This window comes from Mustelus asterias, chromosome 6 (assembly GCF_964213995.1).
Source record: "Mustelus asterias chromosome 6, sMusAst1.hap1.1, whole genome shotgun sequence".
Lineage (NCBI taxonomy): Eukaryota > Metazoa > Chordata > Chondrichthyes > Carcharhiniformes > Triakidae > Mustelus > Mustelus asterias.
The window spans coordinates 70,667,026-70,692,789 of record NC_135806.1 but is presented as its reverse complement, the minus strand read 5'-3'; the positions used below and the strand labels follow the sequence as shown (position 1 = coordinate 70,692,789).

The window sequence follows — 25,764 nt, the reverse complement described above, 5'->3', positions numbered from 1 at the left end:
GTATTAGTTGAGGGTGGAATATAAACTTCGTAAAATCTCTCACACTGCCTTAAAGTCGGTTTGCCTTTAACAGTACTTTACATGTACCAGTTCTTCAGACACACTCAGGAGCAAATGCAGCTATGCAATATGAGTAATAATATGAAACAGAATATCAGCAGTCAGCTACTTCTGAAACCAGAATCAGTTGATTTTCTCTCCCAATAATCGGCCCCTGCATTCAAATATTTTAAATTATCCTAGTCATGACAATTTCAGTCAGTTACAAATCATTCAATATTTATTACAATGTCCACCTTCTGCAAACGATAATTTTTTTTACAAAATGAAATATTTAGGTTATTTTCTAGTATCCCGCACTACGTGTACAAGCTTTTCGGAATGCTAGCCAGCTTCCGCACCAAATTTAAAACCACAAAGTGAAGTACTATTAGCTTGTTTCAGCAGGAACAATTGCATGCTAAATAATGGTTCAAGTAGTCCCCTGGTATCGAAACACATCAGGGTAGAGTTTCTGCTTTGGACACAACTAGCAATCTGACTGCAAATGGCAGTTGATATAGTGCTAATTTACTGACGGGAAGTTATGGCTTAGGCTTCTGATCGAACTCACACATAATCACAAATGTAAAATCTTGCATGAACCAGTGCAATCGGACAGCATTTTAAAACATAATTGCTTTTATTCACCTTGTATTAAAAAACTTGGTAAACGGTGATAACCTGGTGCAGATTGATTAATTCTGCTAAAGATACATTTATCACCTAAATAAACATTTTTAATAAGTGTTGCTTTTAGCACCTGTCAATTAACCCAATTTTCAATCTCTAAAATGATCCTGAAAGCTTTACAGAACCATTTGATAAAGGCAAAATACTGCTGATGCCGGAATCTTAAATAAAGTCAGAAAATGCTGGAAAATCTCAGCAAGTCTGATAGCATATGTGGAGAGAAAATAGAGCAAACGTTTTGAGTCTGGATGACCCTTCGTCAGAGCTGAAGAGAAGGAAAATCGGACAAGATTTATACATGGGCGGCACGGTGGCACAGTGGTTAGCACTGCTGCCTCACAGCGCCAGGGATCTGGGTTCGACTCCTGGCTTGGGCCACTGTGTGGGTTTCCTCCGGGTGCTCCGGTTTCCTCCCAGTCTGAAAGACGTGCTGGTAAGGTGCATTGGCCATGATAAATTCTCCCTCAATGTACCCGAACAGGCACTGGAGTGTGGCAACTAGGGGATTTGCACAATAAATTCATTGCGGTGTTAATGTAAACCTATTTGTGACTAATAAATAAACTTTACTATGAGGGTGGAGGGGATGCTGTAATTGGACAAATTAATATCCTCCCCATGATTAATTGCCTACACCTCATTTCCCTACATTTTCCCATCTACTGATCAAATTCTGATCCATGCCTTTGTCTTCTCTAGATCTGAATGAACCAATGTTCTGCTGACAGGTCTTTCATTATGCACCTTCATCATTTCCAGCTCATTCTACACTCTACTGGATATATTTCCAATCTGACAATAAGACTTGCTCACCTATTACCCTGTCCTTGGTGATCAACATTGGCTCCCAATGCACTAACTTCTCAAATTTTAAAATTATTTAGTGTTTTAAATCACTTGTCCAGCTCTATAACCCCATTTGTGCCCATCTCCCATCCACCTACAACCCAAAATATTCTGAGGAGTTGGGAATGGAACCAAATCTTCAGCAAACATCTCCACTGCTGACCTTATGTTGGATGGAAGATTGTCGATTGAAGAGTTGGAGGCAGTAGGATTTGGAACACTGCCATGAGGAACCACTGCAGGAATGCCTGGTGCTGCGTTGGTTGGCCTCCAACAACCACTACCATCTTTCTTTGCGTTGGGATGACTTCAGCTGATGAAGACTTTTCATTTGATTCCCACCGGCTTCAATCTTACTATAGCTCCATGATGTCACACTCAGTTAAGTGATGCTTCAACGTCAAAGCCAATTACTCTCACTCAACTTTGAAATCCAGCTCTTTTGTACATGTTTGGCCCAAGGTTATAATAAGATCTGAAGCTGAATGGTCTAGTGGAACCCAAACTGAGCATTGGTCGGCAAGTTATTGTTCTGCCTTGCGTTCAGGGTCTAGATGGGGTTTCTTTGGTGCTTACTTGTTACCCTAATAATGCTACAGTAGACTGTTATTTGTGGGTAAAAAAAATTATTTAGAAATCTGTGTATTTCTCAGTACTCTACACAAGACTCTACTTCTGCTTCCCACCAGATCTCAGTTACTTAATCATATGACATTGCATTATAGTTACATCAGCATTAGCTGCTCCTGTTGTTAACCCTTTACTCTACAGCTCCTCCCCACCCCTACTATTTATCCCAACCACTGTATATATATATCCTCCCACATCTCCCGCAAGGTCTCAGACTTCACAGATTTAGTCTTTGAGGTTCCATTCACCAATCTCCCTGATCTGGTTCTTATCTCATTCAAAAGTTAAGGGAAATCTGAAATCTCGTGTCAGTCGATAACCGAGTCTTCTACCTGAGTGATTATAAAGTTTCCATCTGCTTCTGGTTCATTGCCTCCATCTAGATCTAAATGCTATGTCCAAGGTCCCATTGGTTTCTTTCCCAATGATATCAAGGCTCTTTTGTTCCTTCTGATATTTTCCTGGTCCATTTCAATTCTATAAGATCTCAGTTGTATAGTTTTTTATTATAATGTCTTCTTTCTGTTGCTCTCGTACCCACATTTTCTCCCGCTGCAGTCGAATCCTGTGAACAGTACATACTTCAATCAGTGTACCAATAGTGAAAGAAATGGATTATATTTGGTGACAGGAAACCAATTTGATGGACTACTTTGCTCTGAATAGTGTCAAGCTAATTGAATGTTGCTGTGGTTTCATCCATCCAGACATTTGTAAGCATTATGTCACACTCCTGACTTGAACTTTATAGCACTGTCAGGGAACAAAACACTCAAGAGGATCTAGTCTCTGCCCAACTTTTGCAAATAGTATTGACATATCTGGTCCACTTAAGCCATTAGTCATGATAGCTCACTTGACATTGTTCATGTGTTAGAGATGTTTATGAAAGTCAAGGAGAGGTAACGGGGCCTTTCATTTTGTTTTAGATAGTCATTCTTCTTTACCTGATACAAATGTTATTCAGAATTTTGTCCCGATCCTGCTGTAAGCTACAGTACCTTGCTCCATGATTAGAGCAGTCATGTTTAGAGTGGAGTCCTGTCGTGACATCAACTCATATTATGATAAAGGAAAGATCACTGATTAAGCAGCTGAGAAGGTATTGTTAAGGACCATGTCTTGAGGAGATCTACAAATGTGTCTTGGAGTTGTGATGATTGGTCCCTTCCAGCTAGGTGCATTTTTCTGTGTCTATCATATGACTCCAGCTACTAGAGAATTCCCCTTTTTTGTTGAAAGCACAACCACCAGTCCATCTATTGAGACAAAGTGCAGGATTTTCTGGTCGCGTCCACCCCAAAACAGGAAATTTCCACCCGAGGTCAAACGGACCTTTAAATGGTCCATCAAATTATCTGTCCAGGCCATGACGATTCCAGCGGTGGGTGGGACTGGAAAATTTACTCTTTAGAGTTTGGCATGGAGCATTTTCGATTCTAAAACTTTGAAGAAAGGAACTTTGCTATACAAGTGACATAGCTGCAGTTACCAAATGTGTTCCAACTATTAAAACTATATTGAAAAAGGACATAGGTTACATCTTACATCTTAAAAAAACATAAACAAAATAAAATAATTTCATTAAAACATTGCATGGCTTCATCAGATAAAGAAAACAACTGTGAAGTATTGTATGAGGCCATAATTTTTAAAAAAGGGATTGTTATGCACGCCTATTCTATAATGGGCGGCACGGTAGCATAGTGGTTAGCACTGCTGCTTCACAGCTCCAGGGAACTGGGTTCGATTCCCGGCTTGGGTCACTGTCTGCGTGGAGTTTGCACATTCTCCCCGTGTTTCCTCCAACAATCCAAAGATGTGCGGGTGAGGTTAATTGGCTATGCTAAATTGCCCCTTCGTGTCCCGGGATGCGTAGGTTAGAGGGATTAGCGGGTAAAATATGTAGGGATATGGGGATAGGGCCTGGGTGGGGTTGTGGTCGGTGCAGACTCGATGGGCCGAATGGCCTCTTTCTGCATTGTAGGGTTTCTATGATATTCTTGTTTGCAGAGGGAGAGAATGGTGGAAATAACTTCTCATTGTTTTCATGATAATGTTTTGCATAAATTATTTAACAATAACTTTGTTAGTACATTGTACCTTTTGTCGTACATTTAATTCAAATTATTGGTTTTCAATATTCCAAAGTCTGATCCAAACCACCTACACGACAAACATTTATTTTCCTATTTACAGGAATGCTGAAAGGATCAACAGCATACCCACCAAGGACGTTGACAAATAAGAGATTATAAACTTCAGGATATTGAAACCATTAGTGAGATTAAATTAGCTTGCAGAGATTGTTGCAAAAACTGATGGTGCTTGCTTTATGATTCAGCAGAAACACTGCATTAATTCAGGAAGCTATCCCAGAAGCATCAGCACTCACTACTGCACAAAATCATGGACGCCTTCCTGTGCCTAAAGTCAATTCCACGGCTGACCTTGGCCAACATTCAAATTCAACGCATTGAAAACGAAAAACAAAATTTGCACCAGAGGCAAAGTAGATCCTGCACCTTTTCAGCATATGAATATGGCTTGCTATTTTATGACTTTATTTATCTGTACGAACTGCTGTGGTCAACGTAAAATCTGCATTGCTCTGCAGTTGAACTATTGGCGCTGACCAGTTACATTTAATACTGAAACATTCTTTGTATAACTTATGCATTAAAAATTTGTAAATTTTAAAATGACCAATGATTGAGCCACTTTCCAGTGCATTTCAAAAATATTAACATTTTGTAAAACATTATTCAGATATCAGTACATTTCTTCCGGAATTTCATTTTTTTATAAACCTATAATGTATGTGCCTGATACACGCATATGGGTTCAAGGATATCCAAAATGCAGACTCATTAAAATTTTAAAATATACTTAACTATGATCATTAGAAAGTGCAACAGTTGCATTCATTCTTATAACAGGCCCAAGAGATAATCATTATTTGAAAATGTGGGACAAATCAAATAATTCCAGTGAATTTGCTATCTGGGCTTATATAACTTTGGCAAAATACTGAGCATGAGGTTACACTGAAAAAATAACTTCATAGAATCATAGAATAATAAAATTCCTACAGTGCAGAAAGAAGCCATTCGGCCCATCGTGTCTGCACCGACAACAATCCCTCCCAGGCCCTATTCCCATGACCTCAGAAAGTACTTATTTTGTGAAAGATTAATAACATTCAGTGTGAACTCTAAAAGTGAAATAGCACACAAAGACTTTTCATTTTACTTTTATATTCCTGTGAAATGTAAATAGCTAACCCAGGACCTGGGAAGAAAGAAAGTACATTTATGTAACACCTTTTGTATCTCAAGAACCTCGCTAACTACTTTTGAAGTGTAATCACTACTGCAATATAAAGAAACACTTCAATCAATATTCACAAAAGGTACCATAAACATCAATAAGAAATGGCCAGTTGCTAAGTTTTGCTGGTGTTGGTTGAGTGATGCAGGTTGGCTAGGATGTGAGGATATTTTCCTGCTTTACTAATAATGCCATCTTCAGTTTAATGGCACATCCGAAAGACAACAAGCTAATAATGCTGCACTCCTTCGATAATGCAGTGGCGTCAGTCTAGATTATATGCTCACCTTTGTAATGAAGCTTGTATTTCTGACTCAGCAGCAAGAATGATACACTAGATCAAGCTGACACCTTCTGATGTTCACAACAGTTCCACTGCTGGGTAATGCTTGCTTGTTTAAATTTATTGAAACATGCCTAACATGAGCTAAAATTGTTGTTTACCATGCCGATACCTGAAACATACAGGTCTCAGAAATATTATTTTATACTTACAACTTCATTTACCAATCACTTTACAAAATGTTCTTAAAATGCAAGTAATTCTATTCTTTCCTCTTCATAATATCCCACCCTTAACTACTTACATAACTATATTTTGCTCCATCTACCTCGCAAGATAGGTTTCCAATATTTGCTTAAAATACAATGAAGGTCTTGATTTGTTTATTCTTCCCTCCTCACTCTTTAAACCCATGCTATTTTCATAGCATAATTGTTGAAGTTATTTTATTTACTCCCTTTACTCCCCACAGTGGCTTTGTAATTCTTGGGTGTATGTTATAGCAGGGAGGCTTTTCCTATCATTACTTCTACAATGAGCAGCACCTTGAACAATGGCCATTCACCCTGCTCCAAGCCAGATTGACTTCAATAGTTACAATGCCGGAGCTCAGTATCAATCCAGAGTGTTTCAAGGCAAGGGGGCTAGTAAAATGCAGCATGTGGCCTTACCACGGTCCTACCCCACCACCCCAACAGTCTCCCATTTTACATTGAGCAGGAAAGGCATCAGGCAGCTAGTCTGCCACTGAGCCTACCAGAGCCCTTCTGTACCCAATGATTGGCTACTTAAATATCTCATTCCACATCTTCTTCTACTTTACCCACGGCAGAAGAAGGCCCATGCCAAGCAGGAAGCATGGCAGCTCCTATTGCTAGGAGTGGGGGGAAACATCCTTTAAGGTTCACTGTGCTGATCGGAGGCATATTCCCCCATTCCACCAACGTTATACCCTGCACATTCCCACCCACTCCGTAATCCTACCCTCCAGCCTTTCAAACTGGTCCACCAACCCCCTCGCTAGGGTCTGCCAACAAGGCCCCACTGATACCTTGGATTTACTTTGAAGTGATGTTTCTTGACCTGCAAGTTAAGCTTTGGGAACTATCTGTAGTCCTAGCAGTGGGGTTGAAATGTAATATTTCCAAGTTTTTAAAATTCTTTCATGTGATGTGGTCAATGCTGAAAGGCCAACATTTGTTGCTTGTCCCTAATTGTCCTTGACCTTGTTAAGCCATTTCAAAAATCAGTTAAGAATCAACCACATTATTATGGGTCTGGGGCCACATGTAGGGCAGACCACGAAAGGATGGCAGATTTCCTTCCCTTAAGATCATCAATGAACAGAAATGGGTTTTTATGACAATTGATGACAGTACCATGGTCACCTTGATTTGCTGATGACATAAAGCTAGGTGGGAATGTAAGCTCTGAGGAGGATGCAAAGAGGCTTCCAGAGGGTTTAGGCTAGGTGAGAAGGCAAGTACATTGCAATTAGAATATAATGTGGAAAAATGTGAAGTTATCCATATTAGTAGGAAAAACAGAAATGCAGAGTATTTCTTAAATGGCGGGAAATGGAGAAATGTTGATGTCCATAGGGACCTGGCTGTCCTTGTTATGAGTCACTGAAAGCTAACATGTAGGTACGACAAGCAATTAGGAAGGCAAATGGTATGTTGCCCTTTATTGCAAAAGAATTCGAGTACAGTAGTAAAGAAGTTTGGCTGCAATTGTATAGAGCCTTGATGAGATTGCACCTGCAGTATTAGTCTCTATACCTAGGGAACTATATACTTTCCATAGAGGGAGTGAGTTGAAGCTTCACCAGACTGACCGCTGGAATAGCAGGATTGTCCAGTGAGGAGAGATTGAGGAGACTATATTTAACATATCATTGCTAAGTCTCTGGTTTAAAATTGTCTCTTTGTAAGATGAACACAGTCATAAATCTTTCTTCTTGATTCATAGACTGCTATAATGTTGGCTGATTCTGCTTTTCACTGGATATTCAAGGTTCACCTCTGGGACCATCTGCAGTGAGTTATTGTTCTCTTTGTTCATCTTCTTTTCCCAGCTTTAGCAAACCTAGCATAATTCCATTATACTGTGCTTCCTTTTATGCTTGTAAGCTCATATTAGTGAGTTAACTTTTGTAACTCACTTTTTAATATTCTTGTTAAACTATGTACAACTTCCCAAGATCTTCTGAACATAAGAAATGGGAGCAGGAGTAGGCAATATGGCCCCATTCAATCAAATGTGTTAAAAATCTTAATGGGTAGGGTTTCTGGCTATTCCCACTAGTGGGATCTTCCAATTCTGCTGACTACAGGTTCCCTGGCGGCGGAGAATGAGAAAACCCCATTGACAGCAGCGGGAACAGAAAATCCTGCCATCGGCCAATGGTGGACCATCTCTGCCACTGTAAAACAGGCTGCGGGGTGTTGACATAAAGTAAATAATGAGAAATAGTTTTCAATGGCTAAAGGGTCTATAACAGAGGGTACAAATTTAAGGTGATTGGTAAAATAATCAGAGATGACATCGAGAAATGTATTTTATGCAACAAGCGATTAGGATATAGAATGTACTGCCAACATGTACTCGATGTGCTAAATGACCTCCTTCTGGGCATGTGATTCAAGGGCAGCGGTTGATAATGCTGTTATGATGGCCACAGGGGATCATCGATAGACCTTTTTGTGGGCCACAAGGAGTACAAGCTTTTTTATTGAGTGAGCAAAGGCTTGCTCAATGAGAAGTAGATAGTAGGGTTTTATTAACCGGCATCAATCCATAAGAGTGTTGTAGATCCCAAAGTATAGACTATCTAGCTGTAAGCCGCAGGCACAGCCTTTCTCTCTGGTACACGGTAAAGGATGTTTGGTGATGGAAAATTGGCAGTTGGCTGAATTACTACAAATGGTTTAGCAGGAAAACCAGTACAAGTCAGCATGGAGGAAAATTATATGGACCACTGGTTATCAAAATGTGGTCCTTGGACTGGTCCAAAATGGAAGTCACTGAAGCTGGTATTTGGTGAGAAAGGTTTGATGAACTTTTAGCTCTACCCAAGGTCCAAACATCCTGGATTCACAAACACATCTCTGACGCACTTGCTGCCATTCACAATAAGACAGAACTGCAACGTGGGTGGCATGGTGGCACAATGATTAGCACTGCTGCCTCACAGCGCCAGGGACCCGGGTTTGATTCCCAGCTTGGGTCACTGTCTGTGTTGAGTTTGCATGGTCTCCCTGTGTCTGCGTGGGTTTCCTCCGGGTGCTCCGGTTTCCACCCACAGTCCGAAAGAAGTGCTGGTTAGGTGCATTAGCTATGCTAAATTCTCCCTCAGTGCACCTGAACAGGCGCCAGAGTATGTCGACTAGGGGATTTTCACAATAACCTCATTGCAGTGTTAATGTAAGCCTACTTGGGACACTAATAAATAAATAAGATTTAATTTTCAACACTTGAGGTACTGAAAACAAAGAGGAGCTGGCTGAACATGGAGACTGAACTGAGATCTATCTTAGAGACAGACATCACCTCACTGGTCGCTCATCGAAAACAGCATCATCCTTCCCATTATTTCAAATCAGTTTTTGAAGTAGTAAATGGGGATCTTTTGCCCTGCCTAAGTGGTTCATGGATGAAAAAGTTTGAGAACCACTGCTATAGATGGAGTTGCACTGGGCTCAATAGGTAAGTCACTGCAGGTCACCATTATCAAATTCTGGCCTTCACTGCAGGTACAAGTCAGAATGAAAGAATGTCAAAAGTCAGAGGAAAATAAATGAAGGAAGTCAGCAAATTGTAAGGCAAAGGGAATTGATAGCTTTTGAGGATTCTTTGCCAAGGAAAGTGGATTGGAATGTTTGTCAGACATAAAGAATCAACAGGTTGGTAAGTTAGAAACTTAGGGATTTGCACATTGAGAAAAGTCAAGAAAAATGACTGTCAGAAATAAGAGCAAAGTTAGTTATAATGAAGCATAGCAATTGATGATAGAAGTCTAAACAGGGGTGAACAATAATGGAAAGAAATACAGAGAGAAACTGAACGATAATATTGAAATTTGCCAGTTTGATATGTAAAAGGATGTAGTCAGGTGTACTTCTGGGTGTGATAATTGAGCTGAATTCACTAAGAAATTAGAGGTCGTGAAAAAAAGACTAATAAGGACACAATTTTTGTAAGTAATTGGATTGTTTGCTGAACAAAAGGAAATGGTTTGGAAAAGAAAGGCTACATTTTAATTGAGCAGAAACCATGAGACTAATGAGGAAAAGAGAACCATCATAACACATTTATCCTGGATGATAAGTTAGTGGTTAAATGAAGGCAGACTGAAGCAAGGGTCCCACATGAGAGTATGAAAATAACGGATGATAGCCAACAGATTAATAAGAATTTATTAACTCATAATCTAGCCTCCAAAAAGTCAGACAGTGAGGGCACAAAAAATGAATAAGGTGATTACACAGGAACATTAGAATTGTAACAAAATGTTCAAATTAAATACCTGAAAAATAAAGGACGGAGAAAGGGCACGGGAGTGAGATTAGTTGGATAGCTCTACCAAAATGCTAGCATGGCCATGATGTGCTAAACCTTTTTGTGCTGTATCAATCTATGATTCTGATTCTATGATAATAGAGGCTGTTGTAGCAGTAGCAAAAATTAATTGATAGGAACTACTGAAACATGGCGTATTCCAAAAGATAGAGGCAAATTCAACAGCATGGATAACGGATGCTCGAGAACAGTATTAGCGTGGAAAGATGTCTCAAGGTGCTTCAGAGGTACAAAGAAAACCAAGCCAATGAGAGAGAGATTGGGGAGGGTAATGAAAAACTTGGTCAAACGGGCACTTTATCGGGAGGGTCTTGGGTGAGAGGGGTTTAAGGAAGATATTCCTGAGAATGAGGTCTAGATAAGTAAAGGTGTAGCTATAACTAGTGGGGAAAGGGGAGGTGATGCATAAGGGGTCAGAGCAAGCGGAGTGGAGGGACCTGGGAGGTTATAGAGCTAAAGATCTTTATGGAGATAAGAAAAGGCACACAGCCACAGAGGAATTTAAAAATAAGGACAAGAGTTATACATTTAAATTGAAAATGTTGACAGACTGGGTCAGCACTGGAGTGCTGCTTTGGACTACATTAAAGTGCTTAAATTGGAGCTTGGGGAAGGAGCTGCTTGGAGACTGGAGGCCGTAAAATCCCACCCGAGGTCAACGGACCTTCCCATTGTCCACCCCTCACCTGCTCTGATTCCCGTGGCAGTCAGGGCAGTATAATTCCAGTGCAGGAGTTGAAAACTTGCTTGATGGGGTGATTTTTTGAAAACAATCAAGAGTGACATAACAGAGGAAACATAAATTAATGAAGCAGGATCGGAAATCAGCACGAGTGAAGTGACAGCCTCGGTAAGTAAGACCTGGGGAGTATTTCTAATGCCCAGTCTTTAAAGTAAAAGTTGGTCTTTAGTTTAGATTACGTAGCATTTAAAGCATAAGAAGTTAGATCTCTCACATATATGTAATATTCTTTAGAAGAAGAAAAGTAAAGGGAGTAATTTAAGGGTAAGTCATGACAGGGCAGCTCAGCCATATTGAATGCTCCTCCTGTGTGATGTAGGAAGTCAGGGTCTTTTCTAGTGTCCAGGGCAACCACATGTGCAGGAAGTGTCTCCAGCTGCAGCTACTCAAAATCCACATTTTGGATCTGCAGCTGTGGCTAGAATCACTGTGGTGCATCTGCCAGGCTGAGATCTTTGTGAATAGCGCATAACACAGGCAAAGAGTGCAAAGACAGAAAGGGAACAGGTGACTGCCAGACAGATTAGATAGTAGGCCAGTATTACAGGAGTCCCCTGAGTCCATCTCATTCCCTAACAGGTTTTCGATTTTAAGTACTGCTGGGAATGATAGTTTCTCAGGGGACTGCAGCAAGAGCCAAGTCTATGGCACCACGAGTGGCTCAGCTGCAGACATGACACCAGGATGATATATTGCCTCTCTGGTGCCAGGGTCAAGGATATCACCGAGCAGCTGCAGCAAGACATTCTGAAGAGGGAGGGTGAACAACCTGAGGCTGTGGTCCATATTGGGACAAAGGGCTTGGGTAAAAAGAAGGATGAGGTCCTGCAAGCAAAACACAAGTAGCTAGGAAAATAATTAAAAAGCAAGACCTCAAAGGTAGTAATCTCAGGATTACTCCCACGTGCTAGTAAGATCAGGAATAGGAAAATAGACAAGATGAATGTGTGACTGGAGAGATGATGTAGGTGGCAGGGATTTAGATTCCTGAGGTATTGGGACCGGGAAGATGGGGCCTGTACAAGTTGGACGGGTTGCACTCCAGCAGGAGGGGGACCAATATCCTCACAAGGGTATTCACTAGTGCAGTAGGAGAGAGTTTAAACTACAGTGGCAGGGAGATGGGAACCTGAGCAAGGCAACAAAAATGGAAACAAAGTTAGAAAAGTAAACCTACAAGTAAGGGCAGCACGGTGACACAGTGGTTAGCACTACTGCCTCACAGCGCCAGGGACCAGGTTCAATTCCAGCCTTGGGTGACTGTGTGGGGTTTGCACATTCTCCCCGTGGCTGCGTGGGTTTCCTCCTACAGTCCAAAGATGTGCAGGTTAGGTTGATTGGACATGCTAAATTACCTCTTAGTGTCTCAAGATATATAGGTTAGCGGGGTAAATACATGGGGTTATAGGGCAAGACTGGGCAAGAGTCGGTGCAGACTCAATGGGCTACACGGTGAGGATTCTATGATAAAAAACAAAAGTGGAAGGCAGAGGAAATAAAGGCTAGCAGCAAAGAGGGTCATAGTATAAAAATGTTTAAAAGACAAATCTAAATGCGCTATATCTGAACGCACCAAGCATTCACAATAAGATAGATGAATTAACAGGGTTAATAGATGTAAATGGATACAAGATAATAGGTGTGATTGTGATAACGAAGACATGACTGCAGAGTGACCATGGCTGGGGAGTGAATATCCATGGGTATGCAATGATTAGGAAAGAAAAGTCAAAAAGGAAAAGGAAGTGAGGTGATATTTTTAGTAAAGGATTAAATCAGTGTAATAATGGGAAAGAATACCGACTGGGAAAATCATGATATAGAAACAGTCTGGGTGGAGCTAAGAAACAATAAGGGGAGGAAAACATTAGTGCGAATTGCCTATTGGCCTCTGAACAGTAGTGGTAAGGTAGGGGACAATATTAAACAATAAATTAGAGATGCAGAGAGCAAGGATGCTACAATAATCATGGGTGACTTTAATCTACATATAGACCAGGCAAACCAAATTAGCAATAGTATGATGGATGAATTCCTGGAATGTGTACAAGATGATTTTTTAGACCAGTACATTGAGGGACCAACAAGGGAAAAGGCTATCCTTGATTTGGTATTGTGCAATGAGAAAAGGTTAGATAATAATCTTGTTGTGTGGGGTCCTTTAGGGAAGTGTGACCATAACATGCTGGAATTTTTTATTAGGATGGAAAGTGAAATAGTCTTATGTGAAACTAGAAGACTAGGGTCCTAAATCTAACAAAGGAAATTACAAAGGTATGAGAGGTGAGTTGGCTACAATAGATTGGGGAATTCATTAAAAGGCATGATGGTGGATAGGCAGAAGCTAATATTTAAAGAACAAATTCATGCATTGCAACATTTATATATTCCTTTCTGGCACAAAACCACAACAGGAAAAGTGGCCCAATCATGGCTAACAAAAAAAATTAAGGATAATATTAAACCTAAAGAGAGGTCAGATCAAATTGCTAGAATAAATAGCAAGCCCAAGGAGTGGGAGCAAATCAGAATTCAGCAAAGAAGGACCAAGAGATTGATTAAGAGGGAAAAAATATGAGAGTAAACATACAATGAACATAGAAATCAGTTATAAAAGTCTCTATAAGTATGTAAAAGGAAATAATGTGAGGACAAATGTAGGTCCCTTATAGTCCAAAATGGGAGAATGCATAATGGAAACAAGGAAATGCCAGAGCAATTAAACAACTACTTTAGTTCTGTCTTAAAGGAACAAGATGACAAATAATTCCCCAGAAATACTCAGGAACCAAGGGTCTCGTGAGAAGGAGGAATTGAAGAAAATTAGTATAGGTAAAAAACTAGTGCTCGAGAAATTAATGGGACTGAAAGTCGATAAATCCACAGAGCCTGATAATCTACATCCCATGGAATTAAAGGAAGTGGCCATGGAAATAGTGGATGTGCTGCCTGTCATCTTCCAAAATTCTGTAGATTTTGGAACAGTCTGAGCAGGTTGGTTGGCAACAAACGTAACCCTACTATTTAAAAAAGGAAGGAGGGAAAATAACAGGGAATTACTATGCAGTTAGCCAACATCAGTCATAGGGAAAATGCTGGAGTTTATTATGAAGGATGTAATAACAGGACACTTAGATAATATCAACAGAAATGGACAAAGTCAACATGGATTTATGGAAGGGAAATCGTGTTTGACAAACCTACTAGAGTTTTTTGAGGACGTAACAAGTGGAATAGATAAGGGTGAACCAGTCAATATGGTGTATTTGGATTTTCAGTAACTTTTTGACAAAATGCCATATAAGAGGTAAGCATGCAAAATTAAAGCACATGGGATTCGGGGTAATATATTGGCATGGGTTTAGAATTGGTTAGCAGACAGGAAACAAAGTACAAATAAATCAGTCATTTTTTAAGTGGTAGACAGTGACAAGTAGGGTACTGCAGGGATCAGTGCTTGGTTCCCAACTACTCACAATATATATCAATGTTTTGGATGAGGGAACTAAACGTAGTATTTCCAAGTTTGCTGATAACACAAAACTAGGTAGGAATGTGAGTGATGTAAAAAGGCTTCAAGGATGTAAAGGATGTAAAAAGGCTTCAAGACAATTCAGACAAGTTGAGTGAGTTGACAAACACATGGCAGATGCTGTGCAATTGTGAAGTTTGCACTTCAGTTGGTAAAACAGAATGGCAGAGTATTATCTAAATGGTGATAGATTGAAAAATGATGTACAAAGGGATCTGGGTATCCTTGTGCACAAGTCAATGAAAGCAAGCATGCTGTGCGACAAATAATTAGGAAGACATACAGTATGTTGACCTTCATTGTAAGAGGATTTGAGTATAGGTGCAAATATGTCTTACTGCAGCTGTGCAGACCTGGAGTATTCTCAGTGGTTTTGATCTCTTTACCTAAGAAATGATATACTTGCCACAGAGGGAGTCCAGGAAAGGCTCACTAGACTGATTCTTGGGATAGTAGCATTGTGTATGAGGAGAGATTGGGGAGAGTGGATCTGTGAAGACTGGAGTTTAGAAGAATGAAAAGCGATAGGGTTGTGAATCTGTGGAATTCCCTGCCCAGTGAAGCAGTTGAGGCTACCTCATTGAATGTTTTTAAGGCAAGGATAGATAAATTTTTGAACAGGGTTAGGAATTAGGAATTAGAGTGAGCAGGCGGGTAATCGGAGTGAGTCCACGATAAGATCAGCCATGATCTTATTGAATGATGGAGCAGGCTCAAGGGGCCAGACGGCCTACTCCTGTTCCTAGTTCTTATGTTCTTATGATAACATTGAAACATATAAAATTCTGACAGAACTGGACATATTGGATGGAAGAATGACATTTTCCCTGACTGGGGGTCTAAAACAAGGGGTCAGAGTTGCAGGATATGCGGAAGGCAATTTAGGACTGTGACAGGCTCAGAGAGTAGGAATAAATGCAGTGTTAAAAATGGGGCTGATTGAGCAGCTGCGGAGAAGGGACTTTCCCCCTGCACCACCCAATGTCAGTCATAAGATTAAAAGTGGTCTTCTCATACCGCAGCTTCTGAGAGAGAAAGGGGAACTCCTTGTCCTGAATGGAGTACTTCTGGGACTTGGAAGCCTGCCAGGTATCCAGGGGGCATGGGGATTAAAGTGATCAGCCCATTCTAAAGCTTTCAGTCCATAGACCAGAATAAAAACTTTTGATCAGAGAGATCCCAGAAATCGCCATACCAAGAATGATGTTCAGGTTTACCCGGGCTAGAAGGGACCAGCCATGAGAGACTCTCATTCCAGGGAAGAATCCCTAGCTCAACCTCTTACCCTCATGCCACCGTGGTGTTGAAGAGGGGGGGGGGGAGGGTGGGATTGACCCGCTCTTTCTATGGTGGGAGAAGATTTTCCTCTGTGCTGAGGGGTTGGGGGTGCTTCTTGTGTCAGCAGGGGTCACGGTTCCCATTGTGAGGGGTGGGGGAGAATGGGACCTCTCAGTGACTGCAGAGATCAAGGCGCCCTTCCGATCTCTGAACTGTCAGTCTGGCCTGCATTTCTCCCACAATGCATAAATTTGCATCACTCAAGTGAGTGAAGCTTACCTGGGAGGTGCTGCTCACACCAGCGGGAGACACTCCCATTTCCCTGCTGGCAAAGGGACTTGGAGTCCCATTCAAAAGAGAACCAGATGAGATATTGAACCAAGACCTTTTCTGTGTTCTTAAGTGAATATAAAGGATCCCATGGTGTTGTTTTGAAGAAAAGCAGGGGGTTTATTCAAACATCCTAGCTAATAATTATCTCTCAATCAATAACACTAAATATTCATTGTCTGGCTATTATCATCATATTGCAATTTGTGAGGATTTCCATGCACTAATTGACTGCTACCTTGCCTACATTACAACAATATACTTCAAAAGTACTTAACTAGCTGGAAAGTACTTTGCAATATCCTGAGTTGGTGAAAGGCAATTTATAATCATTTCCATTATTTCCAAGGTTTTGGGCAGGTTAGGATATGAGCAGAATTTCAGATAAGCTGGAGGTTTTTTTAGGAGATTGGGGGGGTGGGGGGAGTGGAAGATAGAAGGCTGTACCAAAGTCTGGCAGTGAAAAAAACAAATATGATGACTTCCATCATGGAGATGCAAGGGAGAGGAAACAGTGTGAGGTATGGGGACCTTTGGAAGATAAGCAGGGACAGGGAGGAAGGGAGGAACTAGGGATTGAGGTTGGAAAGCAAATATGACAATGAAAGCAAGCTGAAGGTTGGAGGCTCTGGGGAAATGGAGGAATTAAGGTTGGTGTGGGAGCTTAAATAGGAAAGAGGTTGGGAAAAATTGGGGGAGCTTGAGGGAAAGTGGAAGCAACTGGGGAAATAGGCTTAGTAATGTGGAACTGAGAAGAAAATAAAATGGGGTCAAGGATGGAGGTTTAGGTGAGAGTGATTTCAGTTAAGAACATTTGCAAGTGTTCGATTGGTGTCACAAGTCTATTATACTTGTGGTATTAATGAACAGCAATTTCAGGTGCACATCAACATTAAAAGTAACAACAGAAATCTGGAGTGAGACAAGCAAGCAGAATACCGAGATTGCTCAAGTAAGCAAATGGCAGAAAGTCAGCTCAACAGAGTATCATTTTGACAGAGTGCTTATTTAACTCGGGGAATTTGGCGAGTGAGGGAATTCAGCGCAGTGTGGATTTAGGTACTGTTCTGTAAGTAGATGATTAATTGGTGAGTTTTAAGGTTTCTTCATTTCTCTAAACTAGGGCAGGAGTTTAAACCAGGACCAGGGAAGTATAAGAACTGTATTAATTCATGGCTTAAATATTTAAACTAAGTATTTGTAATTGGATGTAGTTTAAATATTTAAGACTTTAAATATTTAAGACTTTAATTCATCAAATAAATAAAATAAGATTGGTCTATGATTTGGCAGAGTAGATTATGTATCTGCACTGCAGAATGTGGTAGCTTGCGGATGCCAAGACAGTCATAAGCAAACAGGTCTGCGGAAGGTGCCTCCATCTCAAAATCTCCTTTGACTACTCTGATATTAATTGGATAGGAGGTTGGTAAAAATGATAAGGGAATACAGTTCCCACAACGTGTACAGGATGTCTTTCTAACCCAATATGTAAAAATTCCATCCAAGGGTAGGTTCACCATTAGACCAAGCAACGGGAAATGAAACAGAGCAGATACAAATAAAGGTAAGGGGACATGTAGACAATAGTGACCCGAATACAATACTTTGAAAATGATGATAAAGAAGTACGTAAGTATGATGAAAGGCAGGCTAAAAGACTGGAGCTAAAAAGATAATGTAGATCAACAATGGGAAACATTTAAAATAATGTTCACCAGAAAAATATATTCCACTACCAACTGAGCACTGCTGTCCAAAATTACAGGAAGACATTAATAGTCCTGCAGAATTTGCAAATAATTGGCAAATAAAATTTAACAGGTTAATGTGAGGTAGTAAATTTCAGTAAAACTGGTAAAAAGGGGCATATCTAAAAGAAACAGTCTAAATGTAACAAATTAGAGCATGAGAACATAGGAAAGGATAAACTAAGGTAGGACATTAATGGCAAGGGAATACATAGGATTATAGAACATGAGTCTAAAATGAGGTTAAATATATAGTGAGCAGAAATCCTATTATTTGGAAGGTGCAAGTCTAGGTGGGGTAAAAGAACGAAGAGATTTTGGAGTATAAGAACCATAGAAACCCTACAGAACAGAAGGGGGCCATTCGACCCATTGAGACTGCCCCGACTCTTCGAAAGAGCATCATACTCAAGCCCAAGCCCCTACCCTGTCCCTGTAACCCCACACATTTACCATGGCTAATCCACAATACTGCACATCTTTGGACACTAAGGGGCAATTTAGCATGGCCAATCAACCTAAGCTGCACATCTTTGGACTGTGCAAGGAAACCAGAGCACACAGAGGAAACCCACGCAGACACAGAGAGAACGTGCAAACTCCACACAAATAGTCACCCAAGACCGGAATCCAACCCACGTCCTTGGTTTGTACCACAGGTTAGCAAAACCATACAAAAGAAGACAACCAAGCACTAGGAATAGAACTGAAAAGTAAGCAAGTTGTGTTAAATCCATATCAAACCTTAATTATACCATATCTGGGTATGGTATGCAGTTCTAGTCACCGAATTATAAAAACGATGTAGAGGGAGTGGAGAGGATGCAGAGAAGATTTACAACAATGATACTAGAAATTTGTGTGTATACTTATCAGGAAAGGATTGACAGGCTGGAACTCTTCTTGAAAAAGGACTGATGGGTCTCCTAATAAAGATGTTTAAAATTCTGAAACGTACGAATAAAGTGGATTCAAAGACTGTGTAAGGTCACAAGTAGAAGCCATTATTCTAAGATAGTCACAAAAAAATTCTGTCAGGAATTCAAAGAAAACTCTTTACCCAATGAGTAGTGAGAATGTGGAACTCGCTACCACAGAAAAGGGTTGAAGCAAAAAATTGCATTTAAGAGGAAGCTAGAAATGCCTATGAGTGAAAAGAGAAGAGACGGTCACAATGTTAGATTTAGTTAGAAGAAAGATGGGAGGTGACTCGCGAGGAACATAAACACGGATATGGACTAGTTGGACCAAATGGCCTTTTTCTGCTCCATATGTATAGTGCTACACTAATTGGATTTCACATATGATATAAAACGACTCCAGAGAAAAATTGAATTTTAGAAAATGTCTTCATAGTTTTCATAAATAGTCAGGCCCTCCAATACACTAATATAAAAACATGTTTATGTTAAATTACTATTGCTCCCACTACTTTTCATTATATTACTAGTTAACTGCCTAAAAACAGAGTTCTCTGCTTCAAACATTGATGTGCAGAAACATTTCTGGAATGGAGTAATTGCAAATTACAGTAAGCTGCAGACAGCAACATAACTGCAGTCTGCCAGCTAAACCTGACACCAGTGCAGATATCATTATCAGACAAGGAGCAACCTTCTTTTTTAAAAACACTATTCATCTCAGTTTTTCCCTTGGTTAGCTGAGACCACAGCATCTATCATAGGCTACTATAAAAGTAAAGAAACTTGTCCACCTGGTCACTCTCTAAATGGATCAATTATTCAGCAACTGTGACAATCAACAGCCATGGTCTCTTGGGACACTCTTGTCTGATATTAGCAGACTGCAGCTACTTTCCCAGAAATACCTGCCAAATTGTACAAAGGAGACCTTCAACAAATTATCTTCCTAAAGATAAGAAGCAAAATAACAAATGCTGACAAGCTGAAATGTAAAAGCAGTAGTTGTTTGAAAGGCACAGGTTGATCAGCTTCTGAAGATGTAGAACAAACAATTGTTATATGGGTGAAACTTTCATTTTTTCAAATACTGGGGTGGGACAAACAACACAATTTTTCTCTCTCCCTTTGTATAGTGTTCTCATTGTCTATAGCTCTCCACACATCCCTCTGCCATGATATCACAATGCAGTAAGGTGTCGAAGCAGGCCCCAAGAACAGCCACAGCTCGTATAGAGACTGACACTGTGCCATCGGTGGTAATAAGGACTATGCTCTTGGTCAACTGATCTAATCTGGCCTTAAATAAATCCAGATATTTCATTTTCACATATATCATGACAATAACATAACCAAACACAATTACAATGACTCACTTCAAGGACATTGAATGCAATAATTCACAAGAAGTTATAATTTATAAAGATTTCTTAGTAAAAGGGGTACTTGCAAAGCATTAAAAAGTACAGACCAATCTTCAATTCATTTATACATGCCTAATAATTATTGCAGATGATCTGAAATCTGAAAACCCCGAACTACAATTTTCTGGCTTTGGAATTATTTCAAGTTTTGGCAATGGTACAGACTCATTCATCTTTAATGACTAAATATTACTTTTTTGATAGAATGATAACAACACAAGAAGGCCATTCAGCCACTAAGCACCTATTTAAGAGCTACACAATTGGTCCCATTCCCCTACTGTTTCTTCACACTCCTGCAACTGTTTTCCATCAAATGCTAAAGATTAATATTGGTTCTGCTTTTACAGACACACTCATGACTAAATTCATTAATGCCTGAAATAAAGCACAATTTTAGTGATCCACAGAGATGCTGCACCAGAAGAGACTGAAGAACTGTGCTAAACTTCTCCTTGGCTTTATCATCATAATTCAGACAAGCTGTGAAAACCATTCAGACACTCCAATGCCACTTATCTGTTGGGACATAACCAATTTTGGCCAACACCAATGTCTACAGATAAGTCCAGGATGGAGGACAAAGGTGGGCCAACAGCAGCTGGAAGTTATTTTGCCGAGCTAGGAGGAGCAGTCCTTCTCCTTCTAACTCCACAAAAAGGACATTTCAGGGGAATCTGGGCCTCTTTTAATGCAATGTCCAACGGTCCCTTTATGATCTGCAAGACAGTCCACTCAGAACCCAGAAATACTGGTCAAAACTTGGAAATGTAGCCATCCAGATTGGAAATGGGCAGAAAAGAGTCATTTCAATATTGGAATCAGGATTGGTAAAGAGCAAGGGAATGGAAATAAGATAAAAGCAAAATACTGTGGATTCTGGAATCTGAAACAAAAACAGAAAATGCTGAACAATCTTGGCACAGTGGTTAGCACCACTGCCTCATAGCTCCAGGGACCCGGGTTCAATTCCGGCTTGAGTCACAATCTGTGCAGAGTCTGCACGTTCTCCCCGTGTTTGCGTGGGTTTCCTCCGGGTGCTTCCCACAGTCCGAAGGATGTGCTGGTTAGGTGCATTGGCCATGCTACATTCTCTCTCAGTGTACCCGAACAGGTGCCAGAGTGTGACGAAGAGGGGATTTTCATAATAACTTCATTGCATTGTTAATGTAAGCCTACTTATGATAATAATAAATAAAAATAAAATAATAACGTCTGACAGCATCTGTGGAGAGAGAATGGAGTCAGCATTGAGTCAGAATGACCAAAATGACTCAAAACGTTGGCTCTATTCTCTCTGCACAGATGCTGCCAGACCTGCTGAGATTTTCCAGCATTTTCTGTTTTTGTTGTGTGAAGGTATTGGAACTGACTCGCACTTACAGAGTTTGTGCAGACGCAATGGGCCAAATAGTCTCCTTCTGGTGCTGTACTATTCAATGATTCCAGGGTCACCTAATAATAGGCCATTGCTAGTTTACCAGTGACTCAGCCACACATTCAGATCAGACACTGGCCCCTGCTCTTATGAATTGGAAATCATTATGCTTGCTTCATGCTTAGATAACGAGTACAATATGTTGAATTTAGACCCTAATAGCTCAATCCTATTTAATATGCAACATTGTCTCTGTCAATAGTTACTTCAAACAGTGATGTTTACCTACTTTTATTATTACAAGGCAACAGCTTGTTGAGGTTCAAAGTACATCCAGGCAAAAACTTGCTAGTGTTCAAACTTTTAATACAGGGTTCAAGTAAAAAAAACTTCAATTTGATTATTAACATGAGGACTTGCATCAAAAAAGAAACACTTTCTCTTTATGCAGTGTGTCCGGTGCAGAAGCTGACAGTATTAAATGACAGACTCTAAACTCATAACTACATTCAACTATATAAATATTTACTTTAGTGAGAAAATTATTTACTTAAAACTGATACTTCTGATCCCCAAGAAGTACTTCAAATTTTATTTATTTGTCTTTTTCCTAAGATTCAAAATAATTGCCGAAACGTTTTTGAGGAATATGCTCTATCTGATACTGTTCACGTTTGCCTCCCCAAAAAATCTAATTAATCTAAAGGAATCATAGAATCATAGAATCCCTACAGTGTAAAAGGAGAGCATTTGGCCCATTGAGTCTGCAACAACCACAGTCCCATCCAGGCCCTATTCCCGTAACCCCACATATTTACCCTGCTAGTCCCCTGACACTAAGGGTCAATTTAGCATGGCCAATTAACCTAACCTGCACATCTTTGGACTGTGGAAGGAAACCGGAGCACCCGGAGGAAACCCACGCAGACACGGGGAGAAAGTGCAAACTCCACACAGACAATGACCCGAGGCCAGAAATGAACCCAGGTCCCTGGCACTGTGAGGCAGCAGTGCTAACCACTGTGCCACCATGCTGCCCCAAGCACAATATAAATAACAATAACTGACAATCTACATGTAAATTTGATAGGTTTGTCACCTCCAAAAAGCTATTAGTTATCAAGAAATACAAATATCAAAAATAATGCCATAAAAAGCTATATTCCGGTCATAAAATAGTCTGGTACTGTCCACTTGCTTCCACTGAAATGGAGGTAGTGGCACCTGCAGAACTGGAGTCCCACAACTCATAGTGCTTCCCAACTTCAGTGTATAACCTGTGTTTCAGCCTATTAGCAATTATAGGGATACAGCAATGGCATAGATGTTCCCAAGATGCTGAAGCTGCAGAGGATTCATTCACTATCAACATCTATTGTGGGACTGTTGTGCTCAAACCTGGCTGTCAGCAAGACGCCAATGCTTCCGTCTCGATTTTCCCAACTCTTCCCCTCATATTAAAGAAAAAAATGAATTTCTTAACCCTTAAAAACTAATCTGACAAAATGTATTGAAATCTAATACCTTCAGTCTCTGTATGAAACATGAAAGTATCTAAACTTTGTTGAATTCAATCAAACCTATAAAAATAAAAAAGTTTCCATATTACAGTGAAGTGCCATCACTTTCTATGAGTAAAAGTTTTTTTTCCCCTGAAGTTTATGATAGTGAGGTGAATTTAAGGTGTTGGTTTGTATACAGTGATAACAAAGTGGCCAATGACTTGTCAGCACAAAGGATTGAATTGACTTTTGCCTCGTGTAAAATATAAAATCATAAACCACAGTTAAACTCACCCAATCCTTAACAAAGGACTTGCTCACTGAATAATAATTTGGAGATTTCCCTTGGATCACCAGTGTAAATAGGATAGGTACTTTAAGCTCACCACCTCACTGATATCTTTTAAAAAAACTCTGGCAATCGAAGGATACTCTTACCAAAATGGACTTGGTGTGCTGCAAAAACTCTTCCATCTCTCCTGTTTGTTTGGTGATCGCTGAAACTCTGCATTCGGCAGAAAGTTGAGTCTTTTTTTTTAGCTGGGGATCGCTTCGCTCCGTTCCGCTGCTGTTACCTCTGAGCAACACCCTTTAGTGTCTGTCAGCTGGAAAGTGTCAGAGCGAGCGCATCCCCACCGCTCCCAGCAGCAGCAGCCCGCGCCTGTGCAGCCGCTGCGCTGGCTGCAACCAATCACAGCACGCTGTCCAGCTCACTGACATCACCTCAGAGTTGCTGCAATTGGCAGGAGTTCAGGGAGTTACTGCGTGAGGCTTATCTGCAATAGAGCAGGGAGGTAGGAGACGAGAGAGGACCCAGCTTTGTTCAATAAAAAATCCCCTCCTGCTCTGCATTCATTGCTTACTTCTGACCCATCTGAAATAGGCATTATGTTCATCGCAAAAGCAGTCTGCAAACTTTTTGGGTTCTTTTTGATGGGAAGAAAATTAGTCAGGAAGAGCGAGCATGATTTTCATCACAATTGAGGTTTATCTTTATTTGAATAAAATAGCATCTCATAACTTTTGTCTCAAGTCTCAAATCTCTTGATCTTTAAGAGTTTGTCTCTTGATTTATGAGACACTGGGGATGGCATGTCTGCAGATCTGCTGATATACCAGACTAGACTAGACACCCTACAGCCCTACCCACTCAATTTTCCATCATGTCCAACGTTGAGCCAAAAGCCTGCACAATCTTGCATGTGCTTTTCTGACAGATCCACAGATTTCTGCAGAGAGGGGTCATCTGCAGCATCTGTTGAAGTGGTCAGATGCTCCATAGTTGTGTATCAATACCACGTGCCTGTATGCGTGCAGTCATGGATGTTAATTTTAATCTATGTAAACTTTTTGACTACATAAAAGCTGATCCTTTACAACTATACTGATTATAAAATTAGATGGTTGGTGCAAGTTAAAGAGAAAATCAAAAATGTGTTTTGCAAGCATGAAATAAAATCCAAATCATTAAGGAAAAAATATCAAGCAAAATAATACCGAATTAAACATTTTTTCATGGTGTATAGGTGCACAAACAATTTTTCATGCATTATTGTGCGAATTATATTGTGATAATACCAGCTCCCATCTGGTTTTGAAACCAGCAGTCTTTGATGAAATTGTAGAGCACAGCAGAAAAAATATTGATTGCATCTTGATATTACTGCCTAATTCTCCAACAGAGCTGAAACAATAGTGGTGCTGCTGCCATGGATATAAAATGAATATCTTGGCCTAGACTTGAGCAAATTTTTACATTTGCTTCTACAATTTTTCTCATAGACATTGGAATCAGAGAATGATTACAGCACAGAAGAGGCCATTCAGCCCATCATATCTGTACTTGCCCTCTGAAAGTATATTTTATCTAGTCCCATTGCCCTGCCTTTTCCCCATGGCCCTGAAAGTTTTTCCTTTTCAAATAATGATCTAATTCTCTCCTGAATGTTTTCATTGAACCTACCTCACCGCACTCTCAGGCAGTGCATTTCAGATTCTAGTCACCCGCTGTGTGAAAAATGTTTCCTTGTGTTGCCATAGTGTCTTTTGCCAATTCCTTAAATCCCTCTGGTTCTCAGTCCTTACACCAATGAGAACTGTTTCTCCCTATCTGTCCTGGACTGTCATGATTTTGAATACCTCTATCAAATCTCTCAATCTTTTCTTCACCAAGCAGAACCATCCCAACATCTCCAATTTTTCTTCACAACCAAAGTCTCTCATCCTTGGAACCATTCTTATGAATCTTTTCTGCATCCTTGCCAATTCTTCACATTCTTCCTGAAGTCTGGCGCATAGAACTGGGCACAATACCCCAGTTGATGCCAAACCAGTTTTTTTTAAAAAGGTTTAACATAACTTCCTTGCTTTTGTACACTGTGCAACCATTGATAAAGCTCAGAATGCCATATGATTTTAAATAGGCAAGATGGCCTTTATATGTGGTTAATATGATTTTTATAACTTACATTTAGTGACACCAGAATCATTTGACTTATGGTGTGT

General features: G+C 40.2%; 1 protein-coding gene across 2 annotated transcripts in view; it reads right to left on the bottom strand.

Moving 5' to 3' along the window:
- The window catches only part of LOC144494920 (protein prune homolog 2-like), a 421,892-nt gene extending 398,072 nt beyond the window's left edge, over positions 1-23,820 (bottom strand). For both annotated transcript variants that reach the window (XM_078214519.1, XM_078214521.1), the window contains exon 1: positions 23,698-23,820. In XM_078214519.1, coding sequence (XP_078070645.1) covers positions 23,698-23,733 — 36 coding nt within the window. In that variant the 5' untranslated portion in view covers positions 23,734-23,820. The remainder of the gene's footprint in view (positions 1-23,697) is intronic.
- Positions 23,821-25,764: the final 1,944 nt, after the last annotated feature.